Genomic DNA, 21937 nt, shown 5'->3' with positions numbered 1-21937 from the left:
ACATTCCTCTACATTGTTTGGGGGGGAGAAAAAACTTTGATTTGACGCATTAACCTATGGGCTGTCCCTGCGAGTAGGGGGGGGGTGGGTAGGTAAACAAGATGGCGACAACCTGAGAAGCAAGAGTAACACGAAGAGTCAGGGGAAAAAATATATCACTGAGATTTTGTCAGACTAAAGTTAAATAATTTATTCATTGGGGACGGACTCACAACAGAGGACAAACCTTGCAGCGAAAAGGAGGTTCATTTGGATCTAGGTGAGACCCAGTACCGGGAGTTAGTTAGCTTGTTAACCAGCTAGCTCGCTATTTACATTGGCATCCAACGCAACTCCGGTTAGCTTGCGTTAGCTGAATTTATCTGGTGCGTTTCTTCTGAGTGTAGAAGATGTTGAAGATGGTGTCTCTGTTGTCGGCTAAGCGTAATGCCTTGTCTTTAGAGAACAATGTGTGTCCCCATTATTGCCTCCGCTTCCACCGGTAAAGGAGGTGAAGTTGGCTAACGCTAAATACAAACGTCAGGCAAAGTTGGCTAGCTAGTACTGGAGGTGCACAGCCACCGTTAGCTCCAGTTGGATGACGACGTTTCGGTTACCCCCTCACCTACCAGCTGTTCTCTGTCAGTTCACTGTCAAATTAAATTGCTATTTGTTGTTTTTAAGCATGTCTCTGAGATGAAACCTACTGTGCTTGCTGAATGTGTGCTTACCGACGGACCGCAAAGTGGCATTTCAGGCTAGTTCATTCAAGCAGACTTGCTGCACTAGCTTATCAGCTAGCCAACAGTTGACACTTAAAATATTTATTCCGGCTTAAGAACTTGTAAACTACAATCCTTACATATATATGAGGTTGTTATGTTTGCATATAGAAAGAATAACCTGGTGACTTTTGTTTTGTTTTTTGACCACGGGATTTCAAGGTGGTTAGGTGTTGATGTGTTGTCGATTGTTTACCAAAGATGGCTAACTTATGCTTATGTTTTTATTAATGTTTAAATTACTCATATTTTCAGGCACCGGGCAGTAAAAACCGCGGTGACATGGAGGACACCTGAGGACAGTTCAACACATTGGACATTGGAGTCGATCTCCAGGAGCCCCACTGATAGCAGAGATTGGACTGATACTGCTGCATGCTCTGGCTGTAGATCTGTGCTTGGATCCAATCCAGCTATAAACACTTATGTACCCTGAGAAAACTCTGATATCCAGCATGGACCCTTGACAGAAATGCCATGCTGCGTGGCCTTGAATCAAGACTGGTTGCCTCTGCTTAAGACTGTATGGTATTAATTCTGAGGTGATTGGTGAAAGAGAAGAAAAACGTTGTAGTATCGCTTTTTTTTCCAGTTTTCTGTTCAACCGCACTTGTTGTAGATGTAGTTAAAATGCACAGTATAAAGCACTAACTCGGTACTGGACTCCAAGGGTTTTTTGCCCCTTTTTGCCCCTCTTGAGTGAAAAAGTTTACAAATTGGGCCTGATCACCCACCTCCTCCCCTTAACTCTCAGGCCTGATTACTCCCTCTCCAATGTTCAGTATTTTGTAACTCATCCTGCAGAATTAAAATACTCACCTCCGTGCTGAAAGGTTACCAGTGGGTTACTTCACAGCAGCAAACCGTTTCCTTCCCTGGAAGTACAAGCTGTCAATCATGAGTGCCAGCGAGTTGCCTCACCTGTCTGACTATCTAAATGAAAATGAACTGATGGAGATGGATACTTTTATTCACCGCATTGACTCTACAGAGGTGATCTACCAGCCTCGGAGGAAGAGGGCAAAGCTGATAGGAAAGTACTTGATGGGGGATCTACTCGGGGAAGGATCTTATGGCAAGGTGAAAGAAATGCTGGACTCAGAGACTCTTTGTCGTAGGGCTGTCAAGATACTGAAGAAGAAGAAGCTTAGGAGGATTCCCAATGGAGAAGCCAATGTGAAAAAGTGAGTGTTTCCCAATTTGTGTTTTATCTTGTTTCACACATGCCTCTTGAAAGGTCTTTTTAGTTGGTTGTACTAGGTAAAACTAGGTGGCATGCCTGCAGTGTATGATCAAAATATAATTAATTTTAGTCACTACACAGAAAATTAATTTAGCCTGCCAACAGTAAAATCAGTTTCTTATGAGTTTTAATGTGTGCCATAGCCTTTAAAAAAATGCAGCTCCCTTTCCGAAACGTGTACAACTCCTAATTTGTATTTTTAAAATGAAAAACCTGATACTGTACTTGAAACCTACCGATCATAACTGATAAGGGAAAAAGGCAGACACAAAGCCTTAGTTTCAATCCAAACACCAGAATACTGTAATATGTTTGAGACATTTAATTTCAATACACAGTTATTTTTCTCACTTAACAAAGCCAAACCTGTCCAGCAATTGACATAGCAAAGATAATTTTACATAGTCAGCATCACTCTTGAATCCTGAGAGTGAGGTTGTGCTTGTGCAGCCATTAAAATGTAAGAGTCGTTGATCATTGCGGTGGGTAATCCATCTGTCATTTATATGAACAAAGTCAATAATAGTAGAATTATATCGGTAATATCAATAGCATTTGTGTCGCTGCACTAATGGTACCTCCCAGTCAAAGCTGGCTCGCACACACATATGCCAAACACCATCCGTAGATGCAAGGCCAACTTGCAGATCTGGCCTAAATGATGACTTTCTACACCTAGCCATAAAAAAGAGAAGAGTGATTTATTAGCGATGCACAAATGTGTGGATCTGTTTTTATCTAATAGGGGGAAAAAAAACTGCAGGAAATGGTTGTGTATTTTTGCTAAAATGTGAAGGAGACAGCGAAAGGCTGCATGAGGATGCTGCATTCAGCGATTTTTAGATGCACATCAATAGGTCATTGTCAGCTTTTTGCAGTAGTCACATAAACATGAAACCTGATTACTTTCATCAACGTACTCTGTTAATGCTTAGTTTTTTGTTCGCAATCCCCCCTGTGATGGGGGGAAAAAAACGGTGTCTTCAGCTCAGATCTTCACTTATCCATTTGATAAAGCGGTTATTTAATTCCAGTGCATCTACACAACATGCACAGAGGAAAAAAAATATGTCATCAATAGGGGTGCAACGATATTCGTATCGATATTGAACCGTTCGATACAGTGCTTTCGGTTCGGTACGCATATGTATCGAACAATACAACATTTGTAATTTATTTTATCAATTTTCCTTCTGACGATGCTGTCTGTGTTGAGCGCTCAGTGAATCTGTGTTCGACTACTCCGCCTAGGCTGTACTGTCGAGCGCAGATCCACTGAGCGCTCCACACAGACAGCATAGTCAGGAGGAAGAGCACAGGGCAAGCTAGCGAGACAGAAGTTAAGCTCTCAGCAACATGGACCTCCCCCACTCTCATTCAGATCTGGCGTTTGGAATTATTTTGGTTTTCATGTGACGTATGACCCTGAAGGTAAGCGAGTCATGGACTAAAGTAAAACAGTATGTTGGATGTGCCATGCAATGCTCAATTACATTGGTGTGAACTAGTGTGTTAGCGCAGTTAGCTCGTTAACGTGTTGGCCGTCTAGCCCCATGCACGGAGCGATCGGCGGTAGCTCGTTAACGGAGATTTGCCGTGTTGTGGCGTTAAGGTCATTTCAACGAGATTAACCTGAAAGCACTAGTGGGAACACAACGAATAAGACTGCACATTTACGCCGACATCATCCTAGTGCAAAGACAAAAACAACAAGCATGCTACTAACTTTAGCCGAGTCATTTAGACAGCTGTTAGCACATGATTCTCCTTATGCTGCTGAGAATATAGCCCAGAAGAAGCGGATAGTATAGCTTTTATTTTGGAAAGAGACATTTCTCTGTAATAAACTCTCTTTTCCAAAGATGAGTGATTCCTCAATCAGATACAGGGCTTGCAATATCGCTAGCCCGACGTCCCGGAGCTAGCGATTTTTTTCAGTCGGGCTACCAAAATCTATCTCTTCCCTGCCCGTCGGGCTATTGTAGGAAAAATATATGTCAATGCTTTTGCATTCTTTCGGAAATGTAGCTGGGTAATTATGTCATTGGCATCGGTGAGCCACTGTCAATATGTGACATATTGAAGTCGCGTTTGAATTTGCGCTTGTTTTTTTGCTTTCACTTTGCAATCGTGCGAACTGTGTATAGAGAGCGACAGTACTGATCTCTGAGTGATGATAATTTGTGCACCAATTCCTCTGACATCGTCTTATTAATCGTTAGCTTACTATGCAAACATGACAAGTGAAATCTCCCGCAGCAAGCTTAAACATGTGAGAGGTTGATCGCGCAGAGAATCGCTGAGCTTATGTGAGTGCGTGTGTAAAAGCAGCAGGAGAAGTTATGACAAATCAGACTATAAGGCAAAAAGAAAGTGCAGCTTTATGGTTTCATGGACAAAAGAATTTCTGTGGCTGCAATATGACGAGCTAAATAACCAGGGCTGCACATAAGTGGTCCGCAGGTGCGCATTCGCTGTCAAAATAAAAAACACGCACAAGGGTTAGGGTTAAATTTAAAAACTGTACTTTTGAGTTAAAATATATATTTATAATTTTAATAAATGACAAATTAAAAAGGCATGAACAATTTTTTTTGTATCGAAAAAATATCGAACCATGACACCAAAGTATCGAACCGAACCGAACCGTGAATTTTGTGTATCGTTGCACCCCTAGTCATCAAATATTACTTATACAAACCAGTAACGTGTTTTGTTTTTGTTTGTGAGTAGTAGATGGATTTCTAGTAACTGTGTAATTGTTTTCTGTTCTTGGGGCTCTGTTTCCTTTGTCTCACTGCCTCTGTGATTTAGCTGTCATGTCTGTGTGTTCTTTTTTTTCTTTTCTTTCATTTTTTGCATCCCACATTTCTTGATGAGCATCGGTAGTTTTAATCACAGCAGTATTATTAAATATCACTCCAGCCTTTCGCCTTGGGCCTGTGCTAATTATAGAGTAAGCCTTAGAAAACTGTCAGAGCAAGTTCACCCAGACAGAAAGAAGCTGCAAGATAATGTGGGGGTTTTTTGTTTGTTTGTTTGGGGGGTTTTTTAGGCCACAGTCACAACAGCAGCAGAGCAATGAAAAAGCCCGTAAGCTCAGTTAGAATCATTTTGTTGGTATTGCAATGGCGTGTTTTATCTAACTTAAACAAATTTTGTCCTAGAAAACTGTGCTTTATAATCTAAAGCTGCATTTTAGTTTGCTGGGAATAAAAGAGCCTTGCAGCAGCTGTAGTCTCAGCTGTTAGTATCTTCACTGGCTCTGTTCACCCATAGTGCTGCCTTTGCACTACGATGCAGTTTGAGAATGCAGTCGGCTCAATTCACCATTTATCACTGTTCACCTCAATGTTGTTAATACTTATTTATTTCTGCTCGATTTTTATTTATTATTTTGCACTGTTGAGTCTTCGATGATATGAGTGGGAATATTTAACAACACCACTAAGACAAAGTCTGTTTTAATGTCAGCAGAGAACCAGAAAACAATAAATTAGCATTCCCTACCCCATTACTGGCTCTGGGGTGTAGTGTTGGTAATTATCACTTGTGACTTGTAATCAAAGTACAACAAATTAAATACACCTACAAATGCAAAGTCCAGTTACTGGTGTTGATTTTCTGGAGGAAGAAAATCATTATAAAAAAGTATTTTGTGCAAATCTTCAGTGTTACGTAAAAGTCCCGATAAGGAAAATGTTACAAGAGCGTTTTTAGAGTTTCAGTATCTCACTAGGGTAAGTCCTTGTGTAAAGGTCACTAAGTCAATGATGGCTGGGGGAAAAAACAAAACAAAACAAAACGCACAAGCTGACCAGAAGTGATGGTAGAGGTTAAAATGAAAATGCAAAATTTGAAATCCTTAGAAAACCAACTGTTGGCAAAATAAATGTAACTTGTGAGACATTTATTTTCTATTAAGACACTGACTCATTTTCCTTTTTTAAGTTTTATTTTTGAGTGGTCACGTCCAGGCCTGAGTCCAGTCCCAAGTCTGTAGCCTGTCTCCCCTGATAAACTTTGAAAAGTTTGTTCAAAGCAGAATGGTGAAAACCGGTTTGTCCACATGTGCAAATCTTATAAAAATAGATACACAGTCAGTACTTTGTAACATCTTCTCAGGCTAGTATTACAACTTAAAGGGTTTTGGGGTTTTTTTGTTTGTTTTTTTGAGTGTTTAGAATGCTGTTAGAGAGAATTTTGCAAAATTTTCCTGCAAAAGGCTTCCAGTTATGTGAAATTTATGAGCTTTCTTGCATGCAGAGTTCGTTTAATATCCATGCTTGTTTTGTTTTGGGGGGTTTGTTTTTGTTTTGTTTTGTTTTGTTTTTTATATCGGGCATCTGTGAGCACCATGTCCAAACCTTAATCTTGCAGTTCCTGTTGTAATCCACGGTGTATTTTAAGGTCTCCCCTATTCATCTTCAGCTGCCTTATACATGGTGTGTTGTTTCCTTCTAGAAGTTTGGTGGTATTTCATAGAATTCATTGGGGGTTTTTTTATTGCCAGAAAAATCTTCTCCATGGCCATCGTCTGCCACCAAACTAAGCAGTGGGTGAAGGGTTCGTGCCATAAAAATGTTCAGCGCTTTTCCTCCACATGTACCTTTTGCCCTTTGCACTACAAACGGTCTGGTTTAACTTCATCAGTTCACAGGACTTGTTTCCAAAATACATCAGGCTTGTTTATTTCATTTTCAAACTTCTGCTGAGTTTCATGTTGAGGTCACAGGAAATGTTTTTCTTTTTTTTTTTTTTATTGACTCTTCCATGAAGGTCACATTTGTTCAAGTACACCACTACTTTATCTAGGTTTTCTGAAGGTCTAACGCAGCTTTTGCTAGCCTAACTAGCAATCCTACAATAAGTTGTTTTTTAGCGTTTTCTTGGTCTTTCAGATCTTTCCTCTTTCTGAGGTGTTTGTTTTGTGACCATGCAGACTTGTCAGCTGGGAATTTTCATTACAATGCACAGACTAAATGGTAAATGGCCTGTATTTGTATAGCGCTTTACTAGTCCCTAAGGACCCCAAAGCGCTTTACACATCCAGTCATCCACACACACATTCACACACTGGTGATGGCAAGCTACAGTGTAGCCACAGCCACCCTGGGGCGCACTGACAGAGGCGAGGCTGCCGGACACTGGCGGCACCGGGCCCTCTGACCACCACCAGTAGGCAACGGGTGAAGTGTCTTGCCCAAGGACACAACGACCAAGACTGTCCAAGCCGGGGCTCGAACTGGCAACCTTCCGATTACAAGGCGGACTCCCAACTCTTGAGCCACGAGCACCCCAAGCAGTGGACTTAAAGGAAACTTAAAAAGAAGTATGAGCCACCAGCCGTCAGGTCTTCAACTGTCTGTGTCCGGAATAGAGTATATTCTGGACCTAAATGTGAACAAGTAATACCCCTGGCATGCTAATTAAGCTCATAGACCCTGGTAAAAGTTATCCAAGAGCTAAGATCTGTTAAAATGCCTAAACTCTTGCACCACATTCTTTTTTAGATAAATAGTTAGATCCTTTATTAATTATTTGCAGGAAATTACACAGCAGCTTCTACACAAACCTAAGACTATACATCCAACAGCTAAACGATGTGAATTCCTTATAAAGGGTTTGTAGTTATGCAGTTTGGTTCACACAGAATTTTTTCTGTGTGTGAAATCAAACCACAAGGAAAAGCTACAGTTTACAAGCATCAACTGTTTGAGACCAGAGTAAACAAGCTATAGGTGTGAAAACACCCTTAATGACATGTGAGGGGACCATTGCAGGTCTGTAGTCATTGTGGTTGGTGAGATGACTTTTTGGAACGGGAACCAAGCAAGGCATTTTCCGCAGCCTTGAGAGCTTCAGATTGAACAGGTGTGTTAGAATATCACACAGCTTCACGAAGCAGGTCTTCATCAGCCTCAACTGCTTTCTTTGCATGCTGGTGTATCTTTTCCTGAGTTACAATGTAGCTCATCTAAAGCCAGTTCTCACTTTCTTATTTTAGATTTCTTTGGTTATATTTATAGGCTGCAATAGTACATGGTTCTGTCACTTTGTTAATGGGGCCATAGCAGTGTCTCTTGATGTGTGAAATTGTTTTCCCTTTGCTTTTTTCCCCCTTGTACTTTTTCTTCTTGTACACCCCTCCCACTTGGTGTTTGCCTTACGTTTTCCAGCCTGAGGAAGCTGTATTCCCGAGCCTGTGAATGCCTGTCTGTGCTTGGGTGTCATAGTAGCCCCCAGCCTCTCTATTCAGCCACTGTTGAGCATTCCTGTGTGCCTAACACTTCCTGCTTTTAAAGTGTTGCTATAGGGACAAGCATGCTTATGCTTGCTTTGATTGAGCAATGCTACTTCTGTTCCTATGGTAACACGCCAAGAATGCCCTTCCCACATTTGGAATGACAGGCTCACACACACACACGGGTAGGCACAGTGGAGATGCAGATTTTGATCAGCTGTTTATGTTGGTGCTGTGTGCCTGAGTCACTGCCATATCACTAAGCTCTGCGGATTGCAGGCCTCGAAAGCACGAGGTCCATCGGTGCACATTTGAACTCAGACTGTGGATGGACTGCAGCAGTCAGTGTGCCTTAAGCAACAGCCCTGCCTCCATTTCATGATTCACTTTTTATGGAAATGAGCTCTGTTATTAATGCACTGTGATTTCCTACAGTTCACACATCTGTACATCATTTAGTAGCCAGTTTCAGACTCGATATTTTAATGTTGCTCTGTTCTACATGTGGGTGAGCTTTTTAGTCTTTCTGCCAGTGCAGTGATGCAGCAGTAACCGCTTGTGTGTCTGTGTGTGAAAGCGAGAGGCTGACTAGCCCCTGAATATCCATTTGTCAGTAGGGGGGGTTGTGTTTAAGACGAAGGATTGACGCAGCTCATACACTGCAGGGTGACGACGGCCAGAAAAGCTCTGAAGTGTGTATTTTGTGAGAGCACAGATGATGTCTCAGCTCTGAAGGGACTGAAGAGTGTTATTTATTTTAGGCAGCCCTCCTTTATGGCTTTGACTTGTTATTGTGTGATGTAGTATCAAGAGAAGCAGGCGGAGAATCTTATTCAACAATCAAAAAAATGTTGTTGTTGGGGTTTTTTTACCCTGTTTACCTCTACTGCATTATGTAACATAAATGGCAGTTAAACAAACCGGTCTTCACTATATATGAAAAAATATTACAGAGAAGTAAGCAGCATTTCATTCATAGTTATGCTAACTGCTTTGAATTATGACCAATACAAGTTGTCTTGTTATGAGTGCAAATAATATATCATGATGCTCAGCGAAATGTGCAAAAATACAAAATGATACTTGATTTTAGATTCCTTCCTGTAATTGTAAAGCAAGCCCTCAATATTTCCTGTGGGAGCATCTGGATATTACCCCTGGAAAGTCTGTGGTTTGTGCTTTTTTTTTCTTTTTTTTTCTCCCCCCTCTTACGATCCAGATTCATTAGCGTTCCCTTTCATGGCTCGCTGATTAATGTTCAGTCTCCAGGGGTTTTGCCATGCCGGTGATTTGAACATCTCCTCTTTGGGCAGCAAAGTAAACTGTCAGGTTATCTGTCTTTATAGTAAGAATGGAGTTGCTACTGCTGCACTGTTTTTGGTGGGTGCATATTTGTTAGGGTCTCATTAACAAACAATCGAACAGTATGACACATGTCAGAATTTAACAATCCATTGTTTAGCAGGCACTAATAGTTTAGAAATTATAGAAATTTTCATTATTTTTATTATTCATTTTATTCATAATCCCAGTTACATAGTCATAGCTACAAAGAAAAATGTGCCACTGTCCAAAAAAAGCCTAACTGTATCTGCTCTGCTGCTGGTGCTTTAGCCTATACTGAGCATTGTAAATGTCAGGGCTTTAGCCGCTCTGCTGGGCAAACTGTGATGACAGCAACTCTATATTTCACCAAGTGTCTTTTTCTGCATGGTGTTCTGTTAAAGTTAGTAGCAGCAAATGTCAGACAGCACTGTTACCCATGGCCATCAGAAGCCAGTTTCAGCTGATAACATGGTGTCCTTGCAACTCTGCTCATCCTCTTCTATTAGTCGGTCTTAAATGTGTTTTCTCTTAATTCAATGTTTTTCATTAAGAACTAAATCACATGATGAATTTAAATTTGACTGTCTGTATAGAGTAAATCATAAACCTGTTACGCATTATGTAGTGAAACAACTAGATTTTTCACCAGTTCTCGCATTGTTTAGCAGGTTATTAGAAAGTAATGAAACTAATAATACAGTTGTGGCCATGCTGTACAGTCACTCACTGAAGCCAGTGTGCAGATGTACGGTACCCAGCCTTTAACCTACATTATGCAGCTAACATGGCCCAGTAGAAAATGATACTAATAGAAAATTTCTCTCATTAAGTAAGCAAGTGGATGCATTTTCATGTCTTTTCTCTGTATGTTCATTTATAGGGAGATTCAGCTGCTAAGAAGACTCCAACACAAGAATGTGATTCAGTTGGTGGACGTTCTTTACAATGAAGAGAAGCAGAAAATATATCTTTTACCTACTGAATAAGCATATGTTGATTTTTGACATTAATTATTATAGACGGTCTATTTTACAGTTGGTTATTTCTGTACCCAAGTTCTATTTATGTTCTGCACTTTTCCCGATTTTATAGTTGGTTCATAATTGTAAAAAATGTGTTTGTTTGGTTTGGTAAATTCTCTTGACTCCTGACTTACGTATATGGTGATGGAGTATTGCGTTTGTGGGATGCAAGAAATGCTGGATAGCGTCCCAGAGAAAAGGTTTCCAGTATTTCAAGCTCACGGGTAAGTCTTCCTCTTACTTCTCCTCTCTGCTTCCTCTATCCCTGAGTCTCTCTGCTATATTTAGTCTGAGCCTCTCTGCAGCCGCTGCTCCAAACCTAAGTTTAGATCGGAGACTACAGGGCCTCTACCGTTAAAATTGCTGACCGTAGACTGTGTGAATGTCGGGTCACTGCTGGAAAGCCGCTGAAGCAAAATGTGATGCAGCTTTATCTAACCACAGAAATAATAAGTTTCTTCTACTGTGATTGACTTTGGCTGGTTTTAAATGTGTCCATAAATTCCCTCTGGTTGATGCTTCTTGTAGGTACTTTTGCCAACTCTTAGATGGCCTTGAATATTTGCACAGCCAGGGAATAGTTCACAAAGACATTAAACCAGGGAATCTGCTGCTGACCACAGATGGCTCGCTTAAAATCTCCGACCTGGGAGTAGCAGAGGTAAGCATCGCCTGCCAGAGTTCCGTAAACTCTATGAATTCTTACTCTTGATTAGAAGAAAAGGGCTGGCATTTCTTTGTATAGACTTTGTGTATGACTTTAATTCCTTGTGCTTGTGTTTGTTCCTTATGTTGGTGCTTTAAAGGTGTTAAGTTTATAATTATTTGCATTGAAATGTATACAGGAACAAAAAATAATCTATTTCTTTCTTGCTGTTTTTCCTCAGGCCCTTCACCCATTTGCAGAGGATGACACGTGTCGTACTAGTCAGGGCTCTCCAGCCTTTCAGCCTCCAGAAATTGCCAATGGACTGGACACCTTTTCAGGGTTTAAAGTGGACATTTGGTCTGCTGGAGTAACACTGTGAGCGGCACTCTGCGTACTTGTCATGCATTTATCCACATAAAGCTCTAAATTCTGTCCTTGACTCTTTCTGACTCTTGCTTCCTTTCAATCAGATATAACATTACAACAAGTCTGTATCCATTTGAGGGGGACAACATCTATAAGCTATTTGAGAACATTGGAAAAGGAGAGTACACTATTCCTGAGGAGTGTGGACCTCTCCTGTCGGACCTGCTGCGAGGTTGGTGTTGTTCGAAGCCAAAGTGTTTATATTTTCTGCATGAATTTTGGCATTTTGTTTTGCCAATTCAGTGGTCTGCCGCCTCCTTGCAAATGCTGAACAGCACCTGAGAGTGGTGTTTCATTCCCTGTGTGCACACAGATTTAAAGTGAAAAGTCAGCATTGAGTGTTTGTTGGACTGGAAATATTACCATATTCACAGCTATTGATAGGTGTTCTTAGTATTTTAGAGGTGTCAATATACAGTGCCTATCAAAAAGAATAATTGATTTCGAGGTGCTTTAATTCTGCAGCTTTTCACCGGTAACAATCGAAACATGTACTGTTAGAAAGATTTGGGTTTGTAAGTTTCACTTGTTCACCTGCAGGTAGCATAACAGCAACAGTGGCTGCAGTGACTCCAATATGCTTGCAAAAGTATGGGACGAATTTGACCATCATATGTATATGTGCCGAGTGCACGGGAAGCTTCTATGTACATGTACTTCAAAAAAAAAAATATATATATATATAGATAGATAGATATAGAGATATAGATAATAATAATAATGGATTGGATTTATATAGCGCTTTTCAAGGCACTCAAAGCGCTTTACAATACCACTATTCATTCACTCTCACATTCACACACTGGTGGAGGCAGCTACAGTTGTAGCCAGAGATGCCCTGGGGCAGACTGACAGAAGCGAGGCTGCCATATCGCGCCATCGGCCCCTCTGGCCAACACCAGTAGGCGGTAGGGTAAAGTGTCTTGCCCAAGGACACAACGACCAGGACAGAGAGCCCAGGGATCGAATCGGCGACCTTCCGGTTACAGATGCGGTTAGAGATATAGATATATACCGGTAGATATAATTGGAGGGAAAAAAAAAACCTTTTTGATGTACCTTGTTTACTGATTCCTATGAAGACCCTCTTATTCTCAATCTGTGGCTTTACGATGAAGTGGTTAACACATGAAAGATCCCTTATTTGAGCTCAAAAGGAGACGCAGACCAGTGTACTCTCTGTGCCAGACCCAAGCCCGGATAAATAGGATTGCTTTAGGAAGAGCATCCAGTGTAAAAACGGTGCCAAATCCAATGCATGGATCCAACCATTTTTGACCATTTGAGACATGTAGGAGGAGCTGCGAAGTAAAGATACAAAACAGGCTGTTACTTGTGACACATTAAGTTTGCTATAGATGTTTATTTAAAATCTCAGATGGTGTGCCCCCTTCTAAAATTAAAATTACTTGCAGCTGTTGAACGTCATCACAAAACTAACCACCTAGCAGTCAGGTGTTTTGCTGTAACCGCTGTCCACTGAGGACGGTACACCAGATGGTTTGCAAGATGAGGCATGCATCAGGTTTATATATTATTTTGTTTCTTAGGTTGCTTCCCTCCTTATCCAAAACTACAGTGTTTGTTTTCTATACATTATCCTAGATTTAGCTCAATTTTCATGAAATGCAAAATGAGTCACACTTAAAAAAACTGACATTTATTTTCAGTCCTTTATGCCTGTCAGTCTTTAGGTGTAGGCTGAAATAAAAGGCAGTGGATTTACAGTTTAGGGCACAATGAATCCATTAAAGATCATAGCGTTAACAGTAGATGTTTTTGTCATGCTTATTAATCATATCTGAAAACATCCTCTAGACTGCTAGGATTGGTGAACAGGAGAATATAGGATAGAAAAACCAGCAGTCTAGTGGGTAATAAATCACTCAAATGTCAAGCAGTTTCACTGTGATCTTTTCTGTGTGCACCCAGTAGGTGGTGCTGTGACACTGGAAGTCACTGTGGCTTCTCAGCATGCCAGGCTTCCACCAAACTGTAGAAATCCCTCCAGCTGTTGACGTAGTTTCCATTGATCTGGAGCCAGCAGCAGAATACTAAGCACTTCACAGTCGGGCATTGTTTTTCCCAAGTGAAATACTGCACTGCTTTTGCCCCTTGTTTAAAAAACAAAAAAGGCAAGAGTCCTTCAGTTAAAAACAAATAAATTTAAAAAAAAAAGAAGAAGAAGAAGAAACTAAGGAGGAGGAAAAAAACAAGGAACAGAAAAAGAATCTATTACAAGAGCCCAAACCCACTGCCTATAAAATCCAAGAACAATGTTGGGAAGATTATGTTTTTACTAACTAATGAAATCCTTCAATGAAGGCTGAAAGCTAAGTTGTATTTCAGCATATTATCCAGCTTTGCTCTCTTTGTCCTTTTATGGAAAAAAGCGCCGGGTATAAGTGCTGGGGCTTATACCTGTAAAATGATTCTGGGTCAAATGGAGGCGATTTAAACATTTTTTTTTTCTGTCAAAAGGAATCAAATGTTTAACAATGAAGAGAAAAAAGAACTCCCTGATTTGTTTCTTCTGAAAAACATACTGGGCTTCAGTCCCCCGTCATCGGTATGACGTCTGTGTGTGTGATGGCGCAGCACCTGAGAAATAGTCGGTCCATAATTACATCGCCTAAAATAAGCCACAAAAAGGTGTCTTTCAGCCAGCGCAGCACTACTATCAGCACCCTGCATACTCCTGTTTTCTGCCTACTAGGAAACAATTACATTAGTAGGAGAGGCACTGCATCACTTCTACCTTATCACACTGACACTGCGCTTTTCCCACAGATTCAGCCCACATTGTGATAATTGAGATACAAAATCTTCTTTACATTGTTACAGCTGTTGCTCAGTCCTTTTTCCCCCCTCTCTCTCTCTACTGTACTTAATTGACTTCTTCAGCTGTGCAGGATGCTTTGACATACAATGATTAATAAGATTATCACTTTCATTAATTGATGTTCTTGAATGAGGTTGCTGTCTGGCTGCTGTTCACCTTCCCCACATTGCTGTGGCCTCCCAGCAGTTTGTTAAATGCTCCATGGAAACAGATGTGAGTGGAGGAAATTGTTCAGGATCATCGTGATTAAATTCACCTTGACATCGTGTTTGTGTTTTGTTCTCTCCCCCCCCCCCTTATCTAGGCATGCTTGAGTATGATCCTGTGAAGAGGTTTTCCATACAAAACATAAGGCAACACAAGTGAGTATTTTGATTGTATTACTGTGACTAAGCATACGAATTATCAGGTGTTTGGAAAATTATACTCTACACTAAAAATAAAAGACTGATCTGTTATCTACATGCCCTTTCCCCCCCACCATCCCATCCTCCTTATAACCTTACCAGCTGGGTGCGGAAGAAACACCCTCCATCTGAGCCTCCTGTACCCATCCCTGCCAGCGCAGAGAGCAGGGACCCTTGGCGGAGTATGACGGTGGTGCCCTATCTAGAAGATCTGCATGGCTACACAGAGGAGGATGATGACGAGCTCTATGATGGGGAGGATGAGATCATATACACTCAGGACTTCACAGTGCCAGGTAAGAGTGGGCTTAGATAATTCTTATGATTTGAGTTGGGTACTCTCCATAAGCAGATATGCTATATGCGGAATCTGTCGACAAGGAAAGGTTTTTGGTTGTCTTAGTTCTGTTTACAGTCAGGTCTGAGCAGGCTTTGGTTGCATGCAGGGATACGGTCAATGTGAAGAGCAAAAAGGGGAAATGCATTTGCTGAAATCCGAGACAGTTTGCCCGAGGTTCACTGCTTTACTCCTCCATTTAGTTTTGTGTCATTGTTCTAGTTTGTTGTATTGAAGAAAATTGGACATTTCATAATTGTTACTCTGCCTCTACGAGGTGTCATTTAAACTCTGACACAAAATTACAGCTGAACTACTGAAAATTCACATGAGGACAGAGTGTCAGCCAGTACTCGGGCTTACAGATATCTGGGGTTTGTTAGCGTCTGTCTCTCTTTGGAGCACGTGTTGGGAAGCTTTTATTGCACTTGCTGTACGGTAATGAGGAGTTGTCTTCAGCCCAATTGATGCTTCTGTTCTTCCTCTGCTGCTGGGTTCTGTGTTGTGCTCCACCACTCCTTCCTCTCTCTCACTCACACAGACACACACACAGACAGAGCAGCAAAGAGAAATCAGGAAACTTCCAAATGTAATAAATACTTACATTGAACTGAAATTAAAGAAATGCACATAAATAACACAAAGTGAATGATTAATGAAAGAAAGGAGTTTTTCTTCCTTCCTTTGGCTTTGAAGGTCAGTTAATGAAAATGGAAACACTGCAGTATCAAAACCATGGGTTTTGTTTGCTTTTTTAAAATTCGTATTTCCAAACAACTGCATAACATTGGAAGTCTTAAATTTTCTGTGTAATGTCGATATCCAGGATACACAAGACATTGGATGTTTCCTCCAGAGGCTAAGTAAGCAGAGTAGCTAATGCCATATGTGGAAAATGGTATTGGGCCAGAGCTCTTATTCCTTGCATTCAGGGGTTTTCAGTCCTATAGTCACATGTGTATGAAATCGGGCACCTAGCCTTTCATTGTGCCTTTACAAACATTCAGAAAGAATGGGTTGTTTTAAAGATTTGTGTGGAAATGGTAAAATGGTATGGATAAAATATATTAGGTAATGTCCTGTGACTAAATAATTAATACTTAATCATCGCTGCTGTTTCCATCCCATTCACATAGAAATCGAAGTTCACATTAAGTACTTGCCCTTTTAAAGTATTCAGTATGTTACAGCAGTTTGCAATTATCAGATACTGTTGGTTTTGATAAAGGCCTTACTGCTAATCTTTCCGTCCCATATTGCAAAGAATAAAACAGTCACGTCTTAATGTTACTAAAACTGAAGGCTTTGGGTTCAGTGTGAAGGTCAGCGCACAAATGATCAGATATGTGGTGTTTAATGTAGCTTGGTAATCACACATCATTTATTTCACTTCAATCATTCAGCCTGACATCGTGCTCATGTTTGGTGATTTCCTTTTGGGAGTGGCTGTGCAAATCAGTGAACTCAAATCGTGGAAGCTGCTGTCATTTCCTAGGATTTCCACACCGATTTAGGAATTGTGTGAGTCTCAGGGTTTTTATTTGTGTGCATTGTTTTATAACATTTTCTATCATGTCTCGTGGTTGTGGCCCTGTGCAGCTGCAGTGCAGTGTGAGTTCATGTAGTTTTAAAATGATATGAATATGAATGGGACCAGACTTGACTACAAATTACCTGACACGACCTTGATGAAGACAAAACATGTTAAATACTCGTTAAAAGTTGTTGTTGTTACTGTTATTACTGTTGTTGTTATTGATGATAATATTATTATTATTAATTATTATTATTATTCAGAGGAACTCAGTAGACAAACTGCCTATTAAAGGATCCTGAGTAGAGTGGAGGAAGAAGTAATTCGTTGGTATCCTTTTAACTTATTTTAGTCATAAAGTTAACAAAGTTAGGAAAGCAGCAGTTTAAAAAAAAAAAAATCATAAATTAATAGACTTGCAATTCTCTGATTTCCTGTAAGCCTACATCCACACTTACGCATGTAGAAATGTGTGCCAGACCTACAAATGATATCATGGTGTCCAGTTTGCCAAAAATAAAACAAATATAGGAGCACACCTTCTATGATGTAAGACAAAATGTTGATTTTACGAGCCAGTAGGAGCGAGTTTTCCCAAAGCTCTGTGTTAAGTGACCTCAAGCACCATTTTTTTTTTTTTTTTTTTTTTAAATGTAATGTAAGCTGAGTTTACCAGAATACCTGCGTATGACAGGACCTAAATGTGAGGGTTCATTGCTCGTCTGCTAATTTACCCCCCTTTTTTCTTCTTTTCTTGTTTTTCATTGTTTGTGAAATCCCTGAATAGTAAACATTACTACATTTTGTGCTGTGAGTGATTCCCTTTTTCCTGCAGAAGTGAGACTTATGAAAAGTTCTTATAAAAGCCTTAAAATCTCTGCGTCAGACTGCTCTCATGCATTTTATACGCTGACAGCATGATGGCTCTTTGCCCTCACGGTCTTTGCGGAAATGTGGACGTCTGGATCAGGCTTGTCCCAGTATGAACCTGAGGCATCTTAAATTCCCCATTTCCTCTCCAGGCTGTGCCGAGTCATAATGATTTGCCATGAAATAAGGTTCAGAGGGCTGGAACAAGGTGCACTTAAATGATATGTGTACAAACTTTAACCCACTGTTGACAGGCTCTGGTAAGAGCAGATATTAACTGCATCTTTTCATTTGATTTAATTTGCCCCGACTCTTCCTTTAACCCCCCCCCCCCCCCCGAATTAAAATCTTTTATCTGTTGCTAGGCAACAGTCGGTAATAATAAATGCAGTAGTCGGTGTCGGATATCTAGAATTGGTGCCCCACATTAAAAAACCAAATGGAGCTGCAGAATGTGAATGAAGCGATCTAAAAATAATCCTGCTGAAATGGTTTCAGTGTGGGAGTCTGAATGGGTTTCCAGGATACACACACACACACACACACACACACACACACACACACACACACACACACACACACACACACACACACACGCTCTCTCACTCACAGGAAGCTTCACAAGAATAAAATGTTGGTGTGTTTGGTAAATTAAATCACTCGTTTGACCTCTTCTCTCGTAATGAGTAAATATATATGTCCCTGCTCTTAATGTTCTCCTCAGACTTGCAGTTTGTGCTGTGTGGGAACCTGTAAGTTTATCTTGGCGCCTGCTGCACTCACAGATACTCACACATGTCTGTACTGAAATAAACTGGTCACACTGAGGTTAATTTCTATTTTTCAGCCAGTGGATTTCCTGTTGTTGTAGGTTTCGGTTTGTCGCACACTTCTCACCATTACCTGACCTGACATTTTGATGGTGCTGTTGGTAAACTAGATTTTCAGCGTTCCCCTCTCAAAATATATACACACTTGCAGTATGATCCAGTATACGAAAAATACAGATCATTTGTGAGCTGTGAGTCATGCGAGTGTTTCAGTAGAATCTAAGAATAGAAATATTGATTAGAAATGAGCCTAAGTCCCCTTCAGTTCTCACAGCTTCAGGTTTCTTGTGTTATCATGGGGGTTTTGGTGAGGGTTTCTGATGACTGTGCAGTTTTGTTGGTTTGTTTTTAATGGATAAAATAAGTCATGTGTGACAAAATGCAGTAGGCTGTTTTCTATTTTTGGCATTTTTGATATCATCTAGTGAACTGGCTCTTTGCAAACTCATAAATTCTTCTGTGGGTGAACTATAATATGTTTGCGAGCTTTTCTGTTCAAAAAACAGAATTTTATATTCTACATTGTGCATCTGCAGGTCTTTCTTCCATGCTTTGTGTCCATTTTAGCTTCTTTCTCTAAGGCGGTTTGAAAACAAAGCAAGGGTAGTTCAGTATGTACTCAGCATAGCACAGTCAAACCAGCTGTATATCTGCTAACAACAAGCAAGAGTGTTGATTTTACATGTGAATGCAGCCAAAATCACAAAACTGACTTCTCTGATAAACTCCTCATTCACATTCGATGCCTTCTGTTACAAAATCTTTAGGCCTAAAGAGAAGAAGAAACTAGAAACTGGTTTAAAAGTAAAGGTTGGTTTTTATTGTCCTTAATGGATAGCATTAGTGTCGCTTTTTCATACTAATTAAGAATTAAGTTAATCTTTTGACTTCCTGGTTCCTTGGACACGTGGAGTAGAAAGCCTGGACCTTGTGCTGAAATTCAGAGCCTGACGCAACACAAAGGTTTTTGTCGCACATGAGTGTCCGAGTGTTTTTGGTGCTTTGATGTTGGATAAAACAAGGTAAATGTCTACAGGGGTCTGCTCATACTACAAACTCACAGCTGGTTAGCAAAGCAGCACTCAACACTGGTGTATTGGGTTTGTTTTGAGCCTCGTATGTGTGTGTTTGTGTCTTTAGGACAAGTGGCCGAAGAAGATCAGGATCAGGGGAACGCAGACCACAGTCCAGCTGTAGCCAAGCCAGTTTGTGTGAATGGGACAGAAGGGGGGTCTCTGAACAGCAAGGCCAAAGCCGAACGCCGATCCTCATCCTCGTCCAACCCCTCACGTAAAGGAGTCTCCACAGCCAGCAAAATCCGCAAGCTCTCCACCTGCAAACAGCAATGACCCTTCTCCCCCTTTCTGCCTCAGCAGCAACCCACCTGGTGAGTGTGCAGACTGCTTCACAAAAATTGTGGCTCAATTTGTGCTTCTGAAGGACACCCTTGTTATACAGTAGAAAGTGGGAAAAGATAAAGAAGCCCTTATGGAAAGCAGGTGCTGCAGATCCAGATAAAAGGTAGGAGGAATGACAGTGCAGTGGAAGGGAGGAGGAGGGGGAGGAAATGAGTGAGTGAAGAGAGTCTGTGTTGATATTCAGCAAGCAGCACTCTGGATCACCACCATTCCCCTGGCAAACACACGGGCACTTTCCTATACAGTGACAAAAAACCACATCTGGACCTATCCCACGGTGATGCATCTCCTGTTTCTGTTCGGATCTGTTGCCTTTGTAGGGTTCATCAGTCACCCTCATTCACGTGGAGTGAGGCAGATTTTTGCTACAAGCGTACACATAAATTTAACAAGTTGTCCTCCTCTCTTTTTCCAGTTACCGCCCACAGCTGCTCTTTCTGTCTTCAGCACATACAGAACCAGTCACGGAGCGAGGCTGTTTGTCACGGGTGCAGTGCAGGAGAGATGCTGTGTATTAATTTGTTCAGGCGATGACTCATCCTTGGATGAGATAAAGTGGGCTGTGGGATGTTTGTGTCTCTCTCTTTCTCACTCTGTGGGTTGAGTCTTTTCCGCGTTAACGGCGCCAATTAGTACTTGTCTTGTAAAAAAATTCTGTCACAGCGTTTAGTTTTAAGTCGGGGGGGGGGGGGCTTTCAATACCCTCGTCAGACTTCCGTTAATATTCTGTTGTCTGTGTCCCCTCAGGGTGATCTGTCCTCGTTCTCCTGTGTCCAGAGTCCTCACAGTTGTGAGAGAAACCTGCTGACATTAAGCCCCCCCAACACCTTCACCTGCCCCCCTCCCCAAACCTCCTTGGACCACTGGCCTCCAGAGTCGTTTGAAGATGCGGTATTAGCGACGAGGAGGAGGAGGACAGCATGAAATGTTCTTTCTGCTCTGAGACTGAGGCTGTGAAGACGGTGTTTATTTTCTCCAAAATTTTGGGCTCCTTTTCAACTAAACTCATCCAGTTCTCTCTTATCATTTTCCCCCTCCCAACCCTCCCCCCTCCTCTCCAATCTTGTCATCCTCCTCAGAGAGCCAAGTGTTGCACCGGACGTTACAGACTCCACCACCCACCTACCCACTCCTCCTCTCCACCCACCCCACCCATCCCTCCTTAACCCACCTTGTTTCTTTGACTACCTTTTGTTTTTACAGAACCCTAATGGCAGTTTTTAAAACACATTGTGATGTGTAAAAAAAAAAATTAAAGAGGAAAAAAAACCCCACACATGTTATGAATAATTCTATATTTAAACCTCTGCTGAGCATAATTATGGTAGTGCTACCACCGACATAGAATCTGCATGCTGTACAGAGCTGGAAGAAAGGGAAAGCTCTTGGTTTTATGTGGATGCACTGACGGACTGAAGCCTTGAGATTTGTATTTTGTCCCTCCCCTTTTAGGTTTTTTTTCTTTTTTTTTCCTATGAATATTTTTTAATTATTATTTATATAAAACATGTCCCAAACAGGCTGTTTTGTTGGATGATCCTTTCTGTTTGAATTTAAGTTCAGCATATTTTCATAAACACAGCTCATTGGTTTATGACCTTTTTTTATTTTTTCCTCCCCCTTTATTTCACGTGTCCTTTAAAGAGCGCACAGCTCTGACAGGAATATTAGACTCATCTTCCTCTCGTGTCTGCAGCAATTAGGTAGTCAGGGTGATGCTGCGGTTGCGGGCGGCATGCAGTGATGTTCTTTGCTGTGCCGATCACTTCAGCGGGTGTCCTTTTCCCCCCCAACCCCCCTCTTACGCAGGCAGGCCCATCATCAGCTCCTCACTGGGAATAGATCAGAGAGCAGGTGAGTCACCACTGTGAGGGAGGGAGAGAGAGATGAGCGCTTCCCACGTCAGCAAGGTCGACGGAGAGGCTCTCCGTACGACGAGACAAATGAAGAAGAGAGATGTCGCGCTAACAGACCGAAGACGGGAGGGTGATTTGTACGTGAGGGCACACTTAAGGTTACTGGTCTCAC

General features: G+C 41.2%; 1 protein-coding gene across 2 annotated transcripts; it reads left to right on the top strand.

The window, feature by feature from the left end:
• Nucleotides 1-40: 40 nt before the first annotated feature.
• On the top strand, nucleotides 41-20728 carry stk11 (serine/threonine kinase 11). 2 transcript variants are annotated; one of them, XM_026148841.1, is made up of 11 exons: nucleotides 41-259; nucleotides 1017-1945; nucleotides 10455-10538; nucleotides 10731-10820; nucleotides 11125-11257; nucleotides 11484-11620; nucleotides 11716-11843; nucleotides 14818-14875; nucleotides 15023-15216; nucleotides 19632-19878; nucleotides 20657-20728. In XM_026148841.1, exons 2-10 carry the CDS (start codon nucleotides 1659-1661, stop codon nucleotides 19838-19840), a joined length of 1320 nt encoding a protein of 439 aa, XP_026004626.1. In that variant the 5' UTR covers nucleotides 41-259; nucleotides 1017-1658; the 3' UTR covers nucleotides 19841-19878; nucleotides 20657-20728. The 2 variants fall into 2 exon arrangements, with proteins under 2 accessions (XP_026004626.1, XP_026004627.1); XM_026148842.1 differs by lacking the exon at nucleotides 41-259 and adding an exon at nucleotides 294-365.
• The last annotated feature ends 1209 nt before the right edge of the window (nucleotides 20729-21937 follow it).

Source organism: Astatotilapia calliptera, chromosome 18, assembly GCF_900246225.1.
Source record: "Astatotilapia calliptera chromosome 18, fAstCal1.2, whole genome shotgun sequence".
NCBI classification, from domain to species: Eukaryota; Metazoa; Chordata; class Actinopteri; order Cichliformes; family Cichlidae; genus Astatotilapia; species Astatotilapia calliptera.
The sequence above is the reverse complement of the archived record's forward strand: the minus strand, read 5'-3'. Positions and strand labels throughout refer to the sequence as shown.